This window comes from Coregonus lavaretus (assembly GCF_964263955.1).
Source record: "Coregonus lavaretus genome assembly, contig: HAP1_SCAFFOLD_606, whole genome shotgun sequence".
NCBI lineage: Eukaryota > Metazoa > Chordata > Actinopteri > Salmoniformes > Salmonidae > Coregonus > Coregonus lavaretus.
Genome location: NW_028165111.1, coordinates 62,414 through 83,713, shown reverse-complemented (window position 1 = coordinate 83,713; position 21,300 = coordinate 62,414). Strand labels below are relative to the sequence as shown.

At 48.2% G+C, this 21,300-nt stretch overlaps 1 protein-coding gene across 1 annotated transcript in view; it reads right to left on the bottom strand.

The window, feature by feature from the left end:
* The window catches only part of LOC311116262 (catenin alpha-1-like), a 194,991-nt gene that overhangs the window by 137,980 nt on the left and 35,711 nt on the right, over positions 1 to 21,300 (bottom strand). The window contains exons 5-7 of the mRNA XM_084191370.1: positions 19,212 to 19,331; positions 14,094 to 14,219; positions 13,562 to 13,705 (exon numbers count right to left, since the gene is read on the bottom strand). Of these exons, the coding sequence (XP_084047496.1) occupies positions 13,562 to 13,705; positions 14,094 to 14,219; positions 19,212 to 19,331 (390 nt within the window). The remainder of the gene's footprint in view (positions 1 to 13,561; positions 13,706 to 14,093; positions 14,220 to 19,211; positions 19,332 to 21,300) is intronic.

Here is a 21,300-nt window from a genome sequence, read left to right as displayed (position 1 = left end):
CCCCCCTCCCAGCTAGAATCGCCCCCCCTCCCAGCTAGAATCGCCCCCCCTCCCAGCTAGCATCGCCCCCCCTCCCAGCTAGCATCGCCCCCCCTCCCAGCTAGCATCGCCCCCCCCTCCCAGCTAGCATCGCCCCCCCTCCCAGCTAGAATCGCCCCCCCCTCCCAGCTAGCATCGCCCCCCCTCCCAGCTAGCATCGCCCCCCCTCCCAGCTAGAATCGCCCCCCCTCCCAGCTAGAATCGCCCCCCCTCCCAGCTAGCATCGCCTCCCCTCCCAGCTAGCATCGCCCCCCCTCCCAGCTAGCATCGCCCCCCCTCCCAGCTAGCATCGCCCCCCCTCCCAGCTAGCATCGCCCCCCCTCCCAGCTAGCATCGCCCCCCCTCCCAGCTAGCATCGCCCCCCCCTCCCAGCTAGCATCGCCCCCCCCCTCCCAGCTAGCATCGCCCCCCCTCCCAGCTAGCATCGCCCCCCCCTCCCAGCTAGCATCGCCCCCCCCTCCCAGCTAGCATCGCCCCCCCTCCCAGCTAGCATCGCCCCCCCTCCCAGCTAGCATCGCCCCCCCTCCCAGCTAGCATCGCCCCCCCTCCCAGCTAGCATCGCCCCCCCTCCCAGCTAGCATCGCCCCCCCTCCCAGCTCTGCTGCACCTCTTCTCTCCAGGCTGAGAGACCCCAGAGAATGGACCATCAATCAACCAAAGTCAGGTTAAGACCTGATGGAGTGGTGTTGCCACTGACCAGCTTGCTGGAGGAGGAGACCTGTTGGAGAACACGACACTAGTTTTTCTTTACTGGGAACATTCTCTTATTTTCCTGGCCAATATAATGCAAGTAAGCGTTTAATTGTACTGTGTACACCAGGTATATCATGTGCATATGAAGAATAAACTTTGATTAGAGAAATATTGTTTTATAACATTGTCAAGTACTTCAAGAGCTTCCCCTACAGTTGTGATATTACAGGAGGCTTCAAGAGCTTCCCCTACAGTTACCAACAGAAAGTGTAAAATACTGCTGTAAAACTTAATACATTCTAATTGTTCAGGTTTTGCTATGAGCTACTGAATTGTATGGCTGAAAGTAAGTGTATTTGCAGAGAAATGGCATTTGTCAGTAAATTAATTCAGCTATACTGGTTATTGGTCTTCTAATTATGAACATCTTGATAGGGCAACGGCAGGCGTTACACAGCTTCAAAACGGCAGCCTTGATGAGGCTGACTAACAACAACTTTGTTTTTTTCCATCTGGAGAGATACAGTTGAAGTCGGAAGTTTACATACACTTAGGTCGGAGTAATTGAAACTTGTTTTTCAACCACTCAACAAATGTCTTGTTAAACTATAGTTTTGGCAAGTCGGTTAGGACATCTACTTTGTGCATGACACAAGTAATTTTTCCAACAATTCTTTACAGACAGATTATTTCATTTATAATTTACTGTATTACAATTCCAGTGGGTCAGAAGTTTACATACACTAAGTTGACTGTGCCTTTAAACAGCTTGGAACATTCCAGAAAATTATATCATGGCTTTAGAAGCTTCTGATAGGCTAATTAACATCATTTGAGTCAATTTGAGGTGTACCTGTGGATGTATTTCAAGGCCTACCTTCAAACTCAGTGCCTCTTTGCTTGACATCATGGGAAAATCAAAATAAATCAGCCAAGACCTCAGAAAAGAAAATGGTAGACCTCCACAAGTCTGGTTCATCCTTGGGAGCAATTTACAAACGTCTGAAGGTACCACGTTCATCTGTACAAACAATAGTACGCAAGTATAAACACCATGTGACCACACAGCCGTCATACCACTCAGGAAGGAGACGCGTTCTGTCTCCTAGAGATTAACGTACTTTGGTGCGAAAAGTGCAAATCAATCCCAGAACAACAGCAAAGGACCTTGTGAAGATGCTGGAGGAAACAGGTACAAAAGTATCTATATCCACAGTAAAACGAGTCCTATATCGACATAACCTGAAAGGTCGCTCAGCAAGGAAGAAGCCACTGCTCCAAAATCGCCATAAAAAAGCCAGACTACGGTTTGCAACTGCACATGGGGACAAAGATCGTACTTTTTGGAGAAATGTCCTCTGGTCTGATTAAACAAAAATAGAACTGTTTGGCCATAATGACCATTGTTATGTTTGGAGGAAAAAGGGGGTCGCTTGCAAGCCGAAGAACACCATCCCAACCGTGAACCATGGGGGTGGCAGCATCATGCTGTGGGGGTGCTTTGCTGCAGGAGGGACTGGTGCACTTCACAAAATAGATGGCATCATGAGGAAGGAAAATTATGTGGATATATTGAAGCAACATCTCAAGACATCAGTCAGGAAGTTAAAGCTTGGTCGCAAATGGGTCTTCCAAATGGACAATGACCTCAAGCATACTTCCAAAGTTGTGGCAAAATGGCTTAAAGACAACAAAGTCAAGGTATTGGAGTGGCCATCACAAAGCCCTGACCTCAATCCTATAGAACATTTGTGGGCAGAACTGAAAAAGCGTGTGCGAGCAAGGAGGCCTACAAACCTGACTCAGTTACACCATCTCTGTCAGGAGGAATGGGCCAAAATTCAGCCAACTTATTGTGGGAAGCTTGTGGAAGGCTACCTGAAATGTTTGACCAAAGTTAAACAATTGAAAGGCAATGCTACCAAATACTAATTGAGTGTATGTAAACCCACTGGGAATGTGATGAAATAAATAAAACCTGAAATAAATCACTCTACTATTATTCTGACATTTCACATTCTTAAAATAAAGTGGTGATCCTAACTTTTTACTAGGATTAAATGTCAGGAATTGTGAAAAACTGAGTTTAAATGCATTTGGCTAAGGTGTATGTAAACTTCCGACTTCAACTGTACATTGTTGTTAGTAGGGGATAAAGCCAGCGAAGCGTTTATTATTATTATTATTATTATTATTATTATTATTGTTCTTCCATTACGAAACATTTACATGCAAATTCCTCTGCGATGGTAAGGCCTAGGAGGGTGTGATGGTAAATGTTATTGGTGTAACGGTTCACCAAACACACGGTTCGGTACGTATTGCAGTTCTGACAATTCTCATTGAGCAGTGGCGACATACTGGTAACGTTTTATCCACAACTCTGTCCATCGCCGTTGTAATCTACTGTGAAGCCAAAATGTTCCCAAACTGGAAATTAAAACGATGGAGGATCCTCCAATTCTGGTTTATCGACCACACCACTCGCCATCGTACAGGACTAGTTCCCATCTGCCAAAAAGAGCTTCTGGACATCAGAACAGCGATCACTAACCTCCATTTGGACCAGGACTTCTACTTCAATGAGTCTGAGGCGAAAGACATTGTTTATCCCAGACCAGGCCCGAATCCCGGACACTCGAAGGAGACGGCTCTATAGAGGCCGACAGGCGGGATACCTGACGAGAATACGTAGAAGTGGATAATCCGCCTCTACCTTCTGTTCTATTGGCGAACATGCAATCACTGGAAAATAAACTGGATGAGCTCTGTTCGAGACTATCCTATCAACGTGATCTGTAGAACTGTAATATCATATGTTTCTCCGAGTCGTGGCTGAACAAGGACATGGTAAATATAAATCAAACTTTTTTTTCTATGCTTTGATAGAACGGTGGAGTCGGGGAAGCTCAGGGGGAGGGAGTGTATGTCTCTGTTAACAGCTGGTTCGCGATCAGTAATATTAAAGGAAGTCTCGGGGCTCTGCTCGCCCGAGATGGAATACCTCATGATAAGCTGTAGAACATACCATTTACAGAGAGAGTTATTTATATTTTTCTTAGCCATTTGCCACCACAAACCGATGTTGGCAGTAAGACCATACACAACGAGCTGTACAGGACCATACACAAACAAGAAAATGCTCACCCAGAGAATGTTCACCCAGCCAAGGTAACCTGTCTAAATGACTAACACCCCGTAGCACTCACGTCTGTAGCCATGAAATGCTTTGTAAGGCTGGTCATGGCTCACGTCAACACAATCAGCCCAGACACTCTGGACCCAAGTCGCATACCGCCCCAACAGATCCACAGATGACGCAATCTCTATTGCACTCCACACTGCCCTTTCCCACCTGGACAAAAAGGAACACCTACGTGAGAATTTAGTTCTTCGACTACAGCTCAGCGTTCAACACCATCGTAACCTCCAAGCTCAGGACCCTGGGACTAAACACCTCCCTCCTGGACTTCCTCTCCCTCAACGTCAGCTGATCGTGGATTACAGGAAACGGACGGCCGACCACGCCCCCATCCACAGGGCTGTAGTGGAGCAAGCCAAGAGGTTCAAGTTCATCGTTGTCCACATCACTAAGGAATTTTCACGGTCCACACACACCAACAGTGAAAAGGGCACGACAACGACTCTTCCCCCTTCAGGAGGCTGAAAATATTCAGCATGGGCCCTCAGATCCTCAAAAAGTTATACAGCTGCACCATTGAGAGCATCTTGACTGGCTGCATTACCGCTTGTATATAAACTGCTCGGCATCTGACCGCAAGGCGCTACAGAGGGTAGTGCGTATGGCTCAGTACATCACTTGGTCTGAGCTCCCTGCCATCCAGGACCTCTATACCAGGCGGTGTCAGAGGAAGGCCCTAAAAATTGTCAAAAGGCTCCAGCCACCCGTCATAGACTGTCCTCCAATGCACCAAGTCAAACGCGTTCCACAGGGATGCTGGCCCACGTAGACTCCAATGCGTCCCACAGTTGTTTCAAGTTGGCTGGATGCCCTTTGGGTGGTGGACCATTCTTGATACACACGGAAAACTGTTGAGCGTTACAGTTGACACAAACCGGTGTGTATCATAACAAAATTTGACGTGGATGGTCAAAACACTCAACATATGCAAGCACATTTAGATCGACCACATGGGGGCGTCAGAAAAGGCATGTTTATATCTCTTGATCTGTTTGACTCAGAGTGATGCGAGTCTAGCTAACCTGTAGAGCAGGGTTCTTCAATTCCGGTCCTGGAGGGCCGAAACACTTCAGTTTTCTTTATTTCTACCTGGTAGTTAATTGCACTCACCTGGTGTCCCAGGTCTGAATTAGCCCCTGATTAGAAGGAGAGGATGAAAAACCAGAGGTGTTTCGGCCCTCCAGGACCGGAATTGAAGAACCCTGCTGTAGAGTTTGGTTTTGTTTGGCCGCATGGTGGGCGCTGTTGGACCCAGGACCGGAATTGAAGAACCCTGCTGTAGAGTTTGGTTCTGTTTGGCCGCATGGGGGGCTCTGTTGGACAGGAAACCAATTCATTCTCATGTTGTTTCAGCTAGAGCCTCGGAAAATGTTGAATTTGAAGAGGTCCATCATTAATGATGACATATATACCAAATTTGGTGCCGATCGGTCCAGCAGAAGACATTTAAAGTAGTCAACATCGTAAAAAAAATGGTCCAAAATACTTCAAAACGCGTATTTGCATGATCAGTTTGATTTTGAATTTGGATATTTGACAAGTGTGGTAAGGAATCCATGAAAAGCTCATCCCAGGGTGATGTGCCCAACCTGTCCTGATGGTGGCGCTATGGGGCCAGTGTGCGTCCAACCTGTCCTGATGGTGGCGCTATGGGGCCAGTGTGCGTCCAACCTGTCCTGATGGTGGCGCTATGGGGCCAGTGTGCGTCCAACCTGTCCTGATGGTGGCGCTATGGGGCCAGTGTGTGGGCACGTTTGAAATGTTTCATTGTTTCACTATTAATACAGCAGATGCTCTTATCCAGAGCGACTTACAGTTAAGTGAGTGCGTACATTTTCATACTGGCCCCCCGTGGGAATCGAACCCACAACCCTGGCGTTGCAAACGCCATGCTCTACCAACTGAGCTACATCCCTGCCGGCCATTACCTCCCCTACCCTGGACGACGCTGGCTAATTGTGCGCCGCCCCATGGGTCTCCCGGTCGCGGCCGGCTACGACAGAGCCTGGATTCGAACCAGGATCTCTAGTGGCACAGCTTTAGACCGACAGAGTCATAACTAAACTCACTTCAACATTTACCAATAACCAATAACCCCAGCAACCGTGCTTGCAGCTTTAATTATTTTTGTTATTATGAGTTGTTAATATATGGGGAGAGTGCGTGTAAGGTCAAGTGAGAATGGGCATGTTCGTGCTTTTGAATAGATTTATTGGAGACGGATGGTTTTCAGGTTGACAACAGCGTGGGCTGACTAGACCTAGTCCTTGGAATCAGCAAGTAATTATACAAAATACACTGAACTGCATTCTGTAGTCTACGTCATCTCCATTCAAAAATAAACCGCTTCATCTCCCGCCTGTCTCCTCCCTTCCCCCTCACATGCAATAATATGATTTCATCATCACTTTCCAATGGGTACATAAGCTGTAGATAACAAAACCTACACTAGAACTTCACTGGACTCCTCCCAAGGGACGGTTAGGGGCTGGGGTGGGCTGGGGTGGGGGGGGGGGTGAGTGATGGGAGAGGGAGGACCGCTTGACACACACTTAGGTGTGGAGAGAGTAGTCAGAAATGCACGCGCACACATTCAGAGTGACGGTTTGAAACGCGTGGAGAAAGCATTGCCGATTGCTCAAAATCGACAGACTGAACACGGCGCAGCGTTGCGTATTGAAGGAACGGTTAACAGGCGAGAGCTTTGTCCCCGATCCGTCAGGGATAATGGTGTTGGTCGGCTGGTGCGAGGGAGGAGCGGTGTGCGCACGTTTATAAAGTGGTACTCCCTCTAAAACATCAGAGGTGTAGAGTTAAGGCAGGTGACTCAGACGTAACTACACCTCAGATAGAGGATATTGGATATGACTAACCATATATTACACATCGATCTGAAACCTAATGCTGCGACTAACGCATTCATTAAGGCGGTAGTAGCTACAGGGCTGAAAGGGAGACATTGACGAACCGGGAACCCGGTCTAGACAGAAGAAACATTGAGGAACCCCTTTCAACCTGCTTAGAAGGACCACATACAGTGGGGAAAAAAGTATTTAGTCAGCCACCAATTGTGCAAGTTCTCCCACTTAAAAAGATGAGAGAGGCCTGTAATTTTCATCATAGGTACACGTCAACTATGACAGACAAATTGAGAATTTTTTTTCTCCAGAAAATCACATTGTAGGATTTTTTATGAATTTATTTGCAAATTATGGTGGAAAATAAGTATTTGGTCACCTACAAACAAGCAGGATTTCTGGCTCTCACAGACCTGTAACTTCTTATTTAAGAGGCTCCTCTGTCCTCCACTCGTTACCTGTATTAATGGCACCTGTTTGAACTTGTTATCAGTATAAAAGACACCTGTCCACAACCTCAAACAGTCACACTCCAAACTCCACTATGGCCAAGACCAAAGAGCTGTCAAAAGGACACCAGAAACAAAATTGTAGACCTGCACCAGGCTGGGAAGACTGAATCTGCAATAGGTAAGCAGCTTGGTTTGAAGAAATCAACTGTGGGAGCAATTATTAGGAAATGGAAGACATACAAGACCACTGATAATCTCCCTCGATCTGGGGCTCTACGCAAGATCTCACCCCGTGGGGTCAAAATGATCACAAGAACGGTGAGCAAAAATCCCAGAACCACACGGGGGGACCTAGTGAATGACCTGCAGAGAGCTGGGACCAAAGTAACAAAGCCTACAATCAGTAACACACTACGCCGCCAGGGACTCAAATCCTGCAGTGCCAGATGTGTCCCCCTGCTTAAGCCAGTACATGTCCAGGCCCGTCTGAAGTTTGCTAGAGTGCATTTGGATGATCCAGAAGAGGATTGGGAGAATGTCATATGGTCAGATGAAACCAAAATATAACTTTTTGGTAAAAACTCAACTCGTCGTGTTTGGAGGACAAAGAATGCTGAGTTGCATCCAAAGAACACCATACCTACTGTGAAGCATGGGGGTGGAAACATCATGCTTTGGGGCTGTTTTTCTGCAAAGGGACCAGGACGACTGATCCGTGTAAAGGAAATAATTAATGGGGCCATGTATCGTGAGATTGAGTGAAAACCTCCTTCCATCAGCAAGGGCATTGAAGATGAAACGTGGCTGGGTCTTTCAGCATGACAATGATCCCAAACACACCGCCCGGGCAACGAAGGAGTGGCTTCGTAAGAAGCATTTCAAGGTCCTGGAGTGGCCTAGCCAGTCTCCAGATCTCAACCCCATAGAAAATCTTTGGAGGGAGTTGAAAGTCTGTGTTGCCCAGCGACAGCCCCAAAACACCACTGCTCTAGAGGAGATCTGCATGGAGGAATGGGCCAAAATACCAGCAACAGTGTGTGAAAACCTTGTGAAGACTTACAGAAAACGTTTGACCTGTGTCATTGCCAACAAAGGGTATATAACAAAGTATTGAGAAACTTTTGTTATTGACCAAATACTTATTTTCCACCATAATTTGCAAATAAATTCATAAAAAATCCTACAATGTGATTTTCTGGATTTTTTTTCCTCATTTTGTCTGTCATAGTTGACGTGTACCTATGATGAAAATTACAGGCCTCTCATCTTTTAAAGTGGGAGAACTTGCACAATTGGTGGCTGACTAAATACATTTTTTCCCCACTGTACTTCTTGAGACAGTTGTAAATAAAGCTATTACACAGCTAGAGAGGAGAGAGTAGAGGAGCACGAATACAAATTCCCTTGTCTGAAAATACTAACATGTTACCCACACAAAGAGGGAGAATTCTCACTGCGGTTGGGCACATTATCCATCTGAAACGTACAAATTGAGACAATGCTTTTCCAATGGGAGTCAATGGTTTTCCAATGGGAGTCAATGGTTTTCCAATGGGAGTCAATGGTTTTCCAATGGGAGTCATATCCATTGACGGATGAGGGGCAACGGAGATGGTTGTCCATAAAAAAAAAAAGAACTGACAGGGGGGGGGCGCTAGTGAGCAAGCCATGGAGTGGTCCACGTTTTTCCCGAGCTCCTGCTGAAAATTCCATTTAATACCTTCTTTGCGCTTTGACCCCAAAAAGACGACATGGAACAAGGCTTGTCAGCATGCTCAGACACGACTATGCTACAAACCACGGTTAAGAAGCTCGAAACTGATGTGGCTAGCTTTAAGGAACAATGCATACAATTACAAGGTTATATGTAAAGATCCAATAGTACAATCATGGGGGTAGCTGAAGACCCGGGCTCAAGTTCTACCTCTTCGGTCTCAAAGTTAGGGAAGGAGGAAGCCGTCAAATTGGATAAAGATGCCCTTGTAGACCGCTCACGTCGGGGCTCTCAAGCAAGAAAGCCTGGCGGGAAACCTTGCGTCAATGTGGCTAAACTACACTACACTACTATCAGATTGTATTGATGTTCTTCGGCGTGCCAGAGAATTTGGCCCAGTTCGGTGCAACGGAGCACCCATCTGTATTTTCCCCAGACTATGAACCCAGCGTTGCTTGTGACCGTGCCGCTTTTCAACGATGTCCCAAGTCTGCTCCGTGGACGTGCAGACGTTCGGGTATGGTGTGGCTTTTCCTGCCCGGCTCCGTATAACATACAACGGCACCGAGAAAGAGTTCCAAGAACCCCATAAGGCGATGGCCTTCGTAAAAGGCGAACATTCTACCGAGGTCGGACAAAAACAAAATGGCTGAATGTTTACCTATTTGGTGATTAGGGTAATGGACGAGCTGAAAATCGAATTAGTAAATCTCGACACAAAAATTATTAACACGGAGAGAAATCAGGGAAAACGCTAGCACACCTGCTGCGTTAGAGAAACACAAATCAAACCATTCCCGGAGATAACTGATGAGGTAACAAATGTATTGATCATTTAGAGGTCAATTCATGCTATCATAAATGTTGTACAAAGCTGGTCATCAAGGCAAAGGGTGGCTATTTGAAGAATCTCACATATAAAATATATTTTGACTTGTTTGGGTTACTACATGATTCCATGTGTGTTATTTCATAGTTTTGATGTCTTCACTGTTATTCTACAATGTAGTAAAAATAAAGAAAAACCCTTGAATGAGTAGGTGTCCAAACCTTTGACTGGTACGTATATTTATTTATTTATTCTCCTCTCTCTTTTACTTCTCTCTATATTGGTTCTTTCTGTTTCCATTTTCTACTGGCCCCCTCTCTCTGTTCCCTCTCTTATCCTCTCCTCTCCTCGACGCTCTCACTCTCGTGCGTCTCTCCCTTTGTAAATATGCCTATCAAGCTTTAAAGCTGTTGACATGTCATCCTGCGTTTCTGATTGAACTCAGTCCAGAAAATCCTCGTAATCCAGGATTGGATCAGATTAATGCTGCCTTTACTGCTGCTGACCCCAAAACAAACTTATAAAATTTGATCTCAGGGTTTCAGATGGTGGCAAAATCCCAGATTGTTCATTTGGTCATCATAAACAGGGCATAGCCTCAACTTCAACTCTAACCTTTTGCCAATAAAGTACATTCAATATTTTGGATTTTAACCAAGAGGAGCTTTACTGTTGTCCTTAAATACACAGAGGAAACCCCTATAGGCTCCGGTCTAAAGTTGGCAGAGCATGGCATTTGCAACGCCAGGGTTGTGGGTTCGATTCCCACGGGGGGCCAGCATATTATTTTTTTTTTTTTAAATAAAAATAAAAAGTATGCACTCACTAACTCTTGGATAAGAGCGTCTGCTAAATGACTAAAATGTAAAAACATTTATAAAAATAATGTAAAGTAGTGCTTTATAAGTGAAGGGTTCCATTTAGGAGAGAGTTCTCTGATACAGCAGGTGCAGTCTGACACTACGTAAAGAAGAGTTAAGATGGTGACCAGAGCCATTTATTTAGGAGTTGGGCCAGAGTGTTTCCTGCATTAGGATGCCTTTACGTGACATTACAACATTCTATGGCAGCCATGTTAGTTCTCCATAATCATTGCAGGGATTGTTCTGCTCTTGTAATCCTTGAGCAGGCTGCCTAAGTGTTTTTACGTGGGGCTTAAGTCCAAACGTTGTGTAAAAATAAAATAAAAAACTACAGATACAATACGTAGAAAATAAATTGGATCCATCATTTCTTTTCAATAATATATAATTTGAAAACTAACAATGACCTAAATAAAACCTAGACAGGGAGAATAAAAAATGCCCTAAACAATGAATTTAGCAGTATTCATTTTGTTATTATGTTAGAGCAAAAGAACACTGCATTATCCATGGCAAAATGCATAGAATTGCAGGAAATGAGCTTTAAACTAACATTTCCTCTCAGATGCATGGAGAAAATTATAGAATTGCATTAAATTGGCTGAAATTCTATACTGAACAATTTCAACGATTTTACTGAGTTAAAAGTTCATATAAGGAAATTGAAATTGATTCATTAGGCCCTAATCTATGGATTTCACATGACTGGCCAGGGGCGCTGCCAATTAGAAAGAGTCTTTACCTCAAAAGGGCTTTACTACAGACAGAAATACTCCTTAGTTTCATCAGCTGTCCGGGTGGCTGGTCTCAGATGATCCCGCAGAAGAAGCCGGACGTGTAGGTCCTGGGCTGACGTGGTTACACGTGGTCTGCGGTTGAGGCCGTTTGGACCTACTTCCAAATTCTCTAAAACAACGTTGGATGCGGCTTATGGTAGAGAAATGAACATTCAATTATCTGGCAACAGCTCTGGTACACATTCCTGCAGTCAGCGTGCCAATTGCGCGCTCCCTCAAAACGTAGACATCTGCGGCATTGTGTTGTGAGACAACTGCACATTTAAGAATGGCCTTTTATTGTCCCCAGCACAAGGTGCACCTGTGCAATGATCATTCTGTTTAATCAGCTTCTTGATATGCAACACCTGTCAGGTGGATGGATTAACTTGGCAAAGGAGAAATGCTCACTAACAGGGATGTGAAGACATTAGTGCACAACATTTGAGAGAAATATGCTTTTTGTGCGTATGGAAAATGTCAGGGATCTTTTATTTCAGATCATGAAACATGGGACCAACACTTTACATGTTGTGTTTATATTTTTGTTCAGTACACAATTTCTCCACAGCACCAAGGTGGGGGCCTATAAAATGTAGCTGCGCCAACGGCCGACCTCTCTCATTGCCATGCCCACTGCCACGCCCACCACCTAAACCCCTTTTCTATACAATAAACACCCTGCGTGGGGAATATGCAAAATAATTACAATTTAGTACTAACACTGGAGTGATCGATGTCCAGAAGAGGATGTGCAAGTAGAGATACTGGGGTGCAAATGAGCAAATTAAATAACAATATGGGGGATGAGGTAGTTGGGTGGGCTAATTTCAGATGGGCTGTGTACAGGTGCAGTGATCGGTAAGCTGCTCTGACAACTGACGCTTAAAGTTAGTGAGGGAGAATAAGAGTCTCCAGCTTCAGAGATTTTTGCAGTTCGTTCCAGTCATTGGCAGCAGAGAACTGGAAGGAATGGCGGCCAAAGGAGGTGTTGGCTTTGGGGATGACCAGTGAGATATACCTGCTGGAGCGCAGACTAGGGTGGGTGTTGCTATGGTGACCAATGAGCTAAGATAAGGCGGGATTTGCCTAGCAGTGATTTATAGATGACCTAGAGCCAGTGGGTTTGGCGACAAATATGTAGTGAGGGCCAGCCAACGAGAGCGTACAGGTCACTACAGTGGTAACATCCCCTCACAGGCTGGGCCCTGTTCCCTCCCTGCCTCCCAAATAGCACCCTACTCCCTACATAGGGCACTACTTTTGACCAGAGCCCTATGGGATTCCCTATGGGCCCTGGTCAAAAGTAATGCACTATGTAGGGAATAGGGTGTCATTTGGGATGCAAAATGGAGGCTCTGATGTGTTCTGTTGTAGTTGATGCTTTAGTTCTCCACAGCAACAGCAGCATGAGGGATAGAGATGAGGACTAGCTGATCCCATTGTGATGGAGGAATCACTACACTGGGCTGTATGGAATGGCAATATTTAATGAGAGACACTGGGAGGGGGAAAAGGGAGGGAATTCTAAATGTATGTTATCTCTGTATGAAAAACACAATGTGCTCCGAAAGCCAAAACGCTACAGTCAAGAACAGACACTGCTCTGGTTGTGTCCAAGTGGAACCCTATTCCCTATAGACTGCACTATAGGCCATGGTCAAAAGTAGTGCACTATATAGGGAATAGGGTGACATTTGGGACACTGCCTCTGTCCGAGTTAGTTGGTAAATAGAACACAGATCAGAATAATGTCATGGTAACGGTTTTTGTGGGGGGGAGTGGCCTACCTGCTTTACACAAACATTGCATTTGTTTTTTTGCCATTGTCCAGCGTTATCAGATCAGTACACACCAAGGAAAGGAGATAAGAGGAAAGGAAGCCACCCAAGGCATATCATCCCAATATGTCTAGATCAGTGGTCATGGAGGGAAGATGGATAGGAACATAAGACAGGGTAGAGGACCCCAGAGTAGGGGATATGTTTTATTTGATTTGAACCCATCCCTCCCCCTCCTTTCCTACACTCCACTATAGTGGGGGACTAGACTTACGTCAAAGTTGTTGAGAGCGTAGGCCAGCTCTCCTCCCCCTCCACCCCCCCCCCCCCCCATCCAATCTCCCCTAGACTTACGTCAAAGTTGTTGAGCGCGTAGGCCAGCTCTCCTCCCCCGGCAGGGTGGTTGAAGGCAGCATCATCTGAGGCGGTGGCCTGGGCAGCATTAGAGATGCCGGAGACAGCTTGCTGAAGCTGCTTGTAGATCAGGTCACGGTTCGCCTGGAGAATGGAATTAAACTCAATGTTATTTAGGGGGAACTAAAAGATAATACGTCAAGAAGATGTGGCTTTGAAGTGCTTTAAGATTCTGTATGTAATGAAATGTGGTAAGTTCAATCTATTCTAATTTCCTCCCAGAGGAATAGCTCTTGAAAGCATTCATTAAAAACAGTTTCAAGGACCACTTAGTGAGCCATAATGTGGTCCTCAGTGGTAAAACAAACATCTAAATTATTTTAAAAAAGACAGGACAAAAGTTACAAAACATTGTTATGTCCCAAATGGCAGCGTATTCCCTTCATGTCGCACATATGGCTTTGGTCCAAATTCAGCTCACTATAGGGAACAGGGTGCCACGTGGGCCGCGGCCGCTATAAACATTACAGACCTTGTATGCGGCCACGTCCGGGTGTTGGAGGCAGGCGCGTGAGGCGGTGTAGAGCATGGGAATGTTCCTCTGGAGAACACCGCGGGCAGCCGCCATCTGATCCTTATGGTGAACATCCTTCAACTCCTACAGGGGGGAGAGACAACGGTATTATTATTATTATTACACCATTTGGAAACATTACATTGCCTTAGCGACTTCTACTCTCCTTTCTGCCTGACTGTCATCCCCCTGCGGTGATACGGCACAGTCATTAACCAGCCCATTCCAATAGGTCCTGCCGTACAGCCCTAATGCATGGCCCTGCCGTACAGCCCTAATGCATGGCCCTGCCGTACAGCCCTAATGCATAGCCCTGCCGTACAGCCCTAATGCGTGGCCCTGCCGTACAGCCCTAATGCATGGCCCTGCCGTACAGCCCTAATGCATGGCCCTGCCGTACAGCTCCGTACAGCTCTGTGCTACTGGCTCCCAGCGTTATGTTTTTTTATAGAAGGGAGAGACAGCACAGACCGCTGCCTCCCAAATTACACCCTATTCCCTATATAGGGCACTATAGGCCCTACAGGCACTAGTCAAAAGTGCACTATATAGGGAATAGGGTGCATTTAAAATGCAGCCATGGATTAGGCAGAATAAACTGAAAGGCTTGGAAAAGGAAGCCGTTGACACAAAGGAAATCACCATCGGTCTCCGCCTCACACACGAGCGTACGGCCGTGTTCACACAGCAGGAGGAATCGCATACAGATTTGTGGATCTCAAGTTTATGCCTGCCTGCCTGCCTGCCTGCCTGCCTGCCTGCCTGCCTGCCTGCCTGCCTGCCTGCCTGCCTGCCTGCCTGCCTGCCTGCCTGCCTGCCTGCCTGCCTGCCTGCCTGCCTGCCTGCCTGCCTGCCTGCCTGCCTGCCTGCCTGCCTGCCTGCCTGCCTGCCTGCCTGCCTGCCTGCCTGCCTGCCTGCCTGCCTGCCTGCCTGCCTGCCTGCCTGCCTGCCTGCCTGCCTGCCTGCCTGCCTGCCTGCCTGCCTGCCTGCCTGCCTGCCTGCCTGCCTGCCTGCCTGCCTGCCTGCCTGCCTGCCTGCCTGCCTGCCTGCCTGCCTGCCTGCCTGCCTGCCTGCCTGCCTGCCTGCCTGCCTGCCTGCCTGCCTGCCTGCCTGCCTGCCTGCCTGCCTGCCTGCCTGCCTGCCTGCCTGCCTGCCTGCCTGCCTGCCTGCCTGCCTGCCTGCCTGCCTGCCTGCCTGCCTGCCTGCCTGCCTGCCTGCCTGCCTGCCTGCCTGCCTGCCTGCCTGCCTGCCTGCCTGCCTGCCTGCCTGCCTGCCTGCCTGCCTGCCTGCCTGCCTGCCTGCCTGCCTGCCTGCCTGCCTGCCTGCCTGCCTGCCTGCCTGCCTGCCTGCCTGCCTGCCTGCCTGCCTGCCTGCCTGCCTGCCTGCCTGCCTGCCTGCCTGCCTGCCTGCCTGCCTGCCTGCCTGCCTGCCTGCCTGCCTGCCTGCCTGCCTGCCTGCCTGCCTGCCTGCCTGCCTGCCTGCCTGCCTGCCTGCCTGCCTGCCTGCCTGCCTGCCTGCCTGCCTGCCTGCCTGCCTGCCTGCCTGCCTGCCTGCCTGCCTGCCTGCCTGCCTGCCTGCCTGCCTGCCTGCCTGCCTGCCTGCCTGCCTGCACAGCCTAGTGACGTCACTCATCCCATTACATGACGGAGACCCATTCCCTCTGCTACACATATACTGCCATGTAAACTTGTCACGTCTGGAACGTTACCTCCGGAGGAAGAGCACAACACTCCCCCGTCTAAGCACAACACTCCCCCATCTAAGCACAACACTCCCCCATCTAAGCACAACACTCCCCCATCTAAGCACAACACTCCCCCTCTAAGCACAACACTCCCCCGTCTAAGCACAACACTCCCCCATCTAAGCACAACACTCCCCCATCTAAGCACAACACTCCCCCTCTAAGCACAACACTCCCCCTCTAAGCACAACACTCCCCCTCTAAGCACAACACTCCCCCTCTAAGCACAACACTCCCCCTCTAAGCACAACACTCCCCCTCTAAGCACAACACTCCCCCTCTAAGCACAACACTCCCCCTCTAAGCACAACACTCCCCCTCTAAGCACAACACTCCCCCTCTAAGCACAACACTCCCCCTCTAAGCACAACACTCCCCCTCTAAGCACCACACTCCCCCTCTAAGCACAACACTCCCCCTCTAAGCACAACACTCCCCCTCTAAGCACCACACTCCCCCTCTAAGCACCACACTCCCCCTCTAAGCACCACACTCCCCCTCTAAGCACCACACTCCCCCTCTAAGCAGTGTCAACAGAATGGTCTCGGAGCCAACACTCCCCCTCTAAGCACAACACTCCCCCTCTAAGCACCACACTCCCCCTCTAAGCACAACACTCCCCCTCTAAGCACAACACTCCCCCTCTAAGCACAACACTCCCCCTCTAAGCACAACACTCCCCCTCTAAGCACAACACTCCCCCTCTAAGCACCACACTCCCCCTCTAAGCACAACACTCCCCCTCTAAGCACAACACTCCCCCTCTAAGCACCACACTCCCCCTCTAAGCACAACACTCCCCCTCTAAGCACAACACTCCCCCTCTAAGCACCACACTCCCCCTCTAAGCACCACACTCCCCCTCTAAGCACAACACTCCCCCTCTAAGCACAACACTCCCCCTCTAAGCACAACACTCCCCCTCTAAGCACAACACTCCCCCTCTAAGCACAACACTCCCCCTCTAAGCACAACACTCCCCCTCTAAGCACAACACTCCCCCTCTAAGCACAACACTCCCCCTCTAAGCACAACACTCCCCCTCTAAGCACAACACTCCCCCCTCTAAGCACAACACTCCCCCTCTAAGCACAACACTCCCCCTCTAAGCACAACACTCCCCCTCTAAGCACAACACTCCCCCTCTAAGCACAACACTCCCCCTCTAAGCACAACACTCCCCCTCTAAGCACAACACTCTTACTGTAAAAATGTTGTAATAGCATAGCAATGTTTTTTGAAAACAGCTGAAATTTACAGACATTTTCCTTATTTTGGAGTGGTTTTGAGTTTTTACCTGTAATTGTAGTAACAGCCGGTTACATTCTGACATGTTCTCTGTAGCTTTAAATCTGTGCTTTTATTTTTTACTTGACTGCACTTAGCCACGAGGTCCAGGCAAGAAGCCACGAGGTCCAGGCAAGAAGCCACGAGGTCCAGGCAAGAAGCCACGAGGTCCAGGCAAGAAGCCACTCCACAGGGAAGCCACGAGGTCCGGTCAAGAAGCCATTCCACAGGGAATTATCAACATTTTGAAATCGCAATTTGCTTTTACCTCAATGACTTCCATATTGACGAAATTAAGCCTGGTTTATTCGAAGGTGACTAACACGGTAGCTAGTGTAAACCTAAGAGGTCATATCTAGCTATGGTTCAGCTAAACATTCAGCTAGCCAGCACGTTTATGTGAGGAAGCAGAAATTATTTTGTTTAGCTAGCTAACGTTACACCTAGCCGTGTAGCCTATATTATAATATTCACGACACTAATGATAACGTTATTGTACTTTTATATTCGTATGGGAGGGGTAAACATTAAATGATTGATTATGCTAACGTTGCCTGATCATGAAGCATGGTTGTTAGCTAGCAGTAGTTTTGCTGTGTATTGTCAGCTAATTTAATACGTACGGACAATAAAATAAACCCTTTGTCTGCTTGTGGATCGTTGCATTATTTAAGAGTGTAATATGGTTTGGTTGCATTATTCAATATTGTAATATGTTTTTAGTGTAAAAGTTTTTCGGATTGTTAAATAGCTTGGCTAGTGGGTACTGTGATATTTACAGTAAATCTGAGCTGCGGACCAAGAACGTCGCGTTGCCAGCCACAGCGAAAGGCAAGGCAGTAATGTGAAGGGAAAAGTAGAAATCTCTTTGGCCACTCCGCTGCTCAGACTCCATCTCTCGTAGTGGAAACAGGGCCTCAGCAGCTAAGCCACTCCGCTGCTCAGACTCCATCTCTCGTAGTGGAAACAGGGCCTCAGTAGCTAAGCCACTCCGCTGCTCAGACTCCATCTCTCGTAGTGGAAACAGGGCCTCAGTAGCTAAGCCACTCCGCTGCTCAGACTCCATCTCTCGTAGTGGAAACAGGGCCTCAGTAGCTAAGCCACTCCGCTGCTCAGACTCCTCCGCTGCTCAGACTCCATCTCTCGTAGTGGAAACAGGGTCTCGGCAGCTAAGCCACTCCGCTGCTCAGACTCCATCTGTCGTAGTGGAAACAGGGCCTCAGTAGCTAAGCCACTCCGCTCCTCAGACTCCATCTCTCGTAGTGGAAACAGGGCCTCGGCAGCTAAGCCACTCCGCTGCTCAGACTCCATCTCTCGTAGTGGAAACAGGGCCTCGGCAGCTAAGCCACTCCGCTCCTCAGACTCCATCTGTCGTAGTGGAAACAGGGCCTCGGCAGCTAAGCCACTCCGCTGCTCAGACTCCATCTCTCGTAGTGGAAACAGGGCCTCGGCAGCTAAGCCACTCCGCTGCTCAGACTCCATCTCTCGTAGTGGAAACAGGGCCTCAGCAGCTAAGCCACTCCGCTGCTCAGACTCCATCTCTCGTAGTGGAAACAGGGCCTCGGCAGCTAAGCCACTCCGCTGCTCAGACTCCATCTCTCGTAGTGGAAACAGGGCCTCAGCAGCTAAGCCACTCCGCTGCTCAGACTCCATCTCTCGTAGTGGAAACAGGGTCTCGGCAGCTAAGCCACTCCGCTGCTCAGACTCCATCTCTCGTAGTGGAAACAGGGCCTCAGTAGCTAAGCAACCTAATAACATCTCTCTCCGATGCTGCTCTCCCTCTCGTCTCCCACTCCCTCGCTACATCTCTCCACCCTGTGTCACACCATCTCCGTCCTCTCACCATCCCTCTCAATCCCCCACCTTCCTTAACACCCACGCTCCCTCTCCCCCGTCCCTTCACCTACCCCAACGGTCATCCTCTCCCCCTCTCCAACCCAGAAACCTCCCAGGGTACGGACCTGACTGCTGTCTCTTGGCAGCCATCTCACACCCCAACCTTCCTCCCTGCCCCTCTCCTCCCCATCAGACAGTCCAGTACATACCTGCTGTCTCTTGGCAGCCATCATGTTGAGTTTGTCCACTTCTGGTTTCAGGGCCTTGTACTGGATGCCCAGGTCCTGCTCTGTTCCAGCGTTTCGGACCTTCACCAGGTTCTCCTCCACCTAGAGGGGTTACAGAGGAACACACCTGGTTTAGATAGGAACATAGGCAGGATTCTCCCCAAATAATATAAGGAGGGGTGCTGCGTTACCTTGTGGACTGGCTGCACCACTATGAAAAAAGAAGGTTGATATTTAATTATTGATTTACTTTATTGGTCATCATTTAAGGCCAGGCACCACACCCTTGAGTATTTTTTGCTCTAGATTGCAGGAAATGCCCCCCTCCCCCCTCAAATAATCCTTCATCTCTGGCATGTGAAATGTTGAATATATTCAAACATTCACACATATCAGCAATAGGAGAATTTCTGAGTGCTGAGAGAGAGATAGAGCTGGAAGGACGAGCGCCGAGAGAGATAGAGCTGGAAGGACGAGTGCCGAGAGAGATAGAGCTGGAAGGACGAGCGCCGAGAGAGATAGAGCTGGAAGGACGAGCGCCGAGAGAGATAGAGCTGGAAGGACGAGCGCCGAGAGAGATAGAGCTGGAAGGACGAGCGCCGAGAGAGATAGAGCTGGAAGGACGAGCGCCGAGAGAGATAGAGCTGGAAGGACGAGCGCCGAGAGAGATAGAGCTGGAAGGACGAGCGCCGAGAGAGATAGAGCTGGAAGGACGAGCGCCGAGAGAGATAGAACTGGAAGGACGAGTGCCGAGAGAGATAGAGCTGGAAGGACGAGTGCCGAGAGAGATAGAGCTGGAAGGACGAGTGCCGAGAGAGATAGAGCTGGAAGGACGAGTGCTGAGAGAGATAGAGCTGGAAGGACGAGTGCCGAGAGAGATAGAGCTGGAAGGACGAGTGCTGAGAGAGATAGAGCTGGAAGGACGAGTGCTGAGAGAGATAGAGCTGGAAGGACGAGTGCCGAGAGAGATAGAGCTGGAAGGACGAGTGCTGAGAGAGATAGAGCTGGAAGGACGAGTGCCGAGAGAGATAGAGCTGGAAGGACGAGTGCTGAGAGAGATAGAGCTGGAAGGACGAAGAGAAACCAATTCTCTCATTATTTGATCATGTCAGCAGCAGGTTTTGAACGGCACAATTGAAATGTACTCTGGAGAACAGCAGGATCAACATTCATGTTCAATGCTCACACAAGTCATTCAGCTCCTTATATACAGATCCTAGCCTGCATTTCACATACAGGGTTCTGGAATAAAATGGCACCCTATCCCCTATATAGTGCACTACTTTGACCAGGACCCATAGGTTTGTGCACTCTAGGCCCTTAGGGCTCTGTTCAAAAGTATCGCACTATATGGAAAAGGGTACCATTTTGGACTCGGAACAAATCTGTGCTGGGAAAGCTGTTCTTTCCGTGAGCTGCCAACACAGTCAACATGCCTCCCCTCCACTCAACAGTCCATTAAAGACCAGGGCCTAGACTGCAGTATATGCTAAATGATTCAATAGCTGCTACAACAGAAAAACTTTACCATAAAAAGTACACTAGCTATATCAGCGTAAAATGCACATGTTTACAGTAGTCTACCTAGCGTTCAAGGTTGGGCTTTGTTAATATTGCAAAGGAAAAAAGGAACGCCCATGTACATTTATGGAGGGAATTGAGAGGAAGAAGAATAGAAAGGGGTTAGTATGTATCTAACCCTAAACCCTTTAGTAATAGAAAGTTACATATCAACTTACTCCTCCTGTAGTCAGTCAATTGTTATCAGTCACAAACGGCACCCTATTCCCTATATAGTGTACTACATAAATAATAGGGTGCAATTTGGGATGTAGCACATTGAGTCTTTACTTCACCATGTGCCAGATCATGTATCCAAAACAAAAAGGTGTTTTTTTTATCTGTAGTTCCCGGGTAGTATTCCGTGTTCCTCTGCCTAGAGAGCACAGCTGGTGAATTGCCTGCCCTTCTGTACGAGTCTAGGCCACATGTTAACAACATGTGATAGCTTGCTTTCCTTTTAGAGCGAGAGAGAGGCGCTGTGGCCTTATACAGTAGCTCTAGGCCGGGT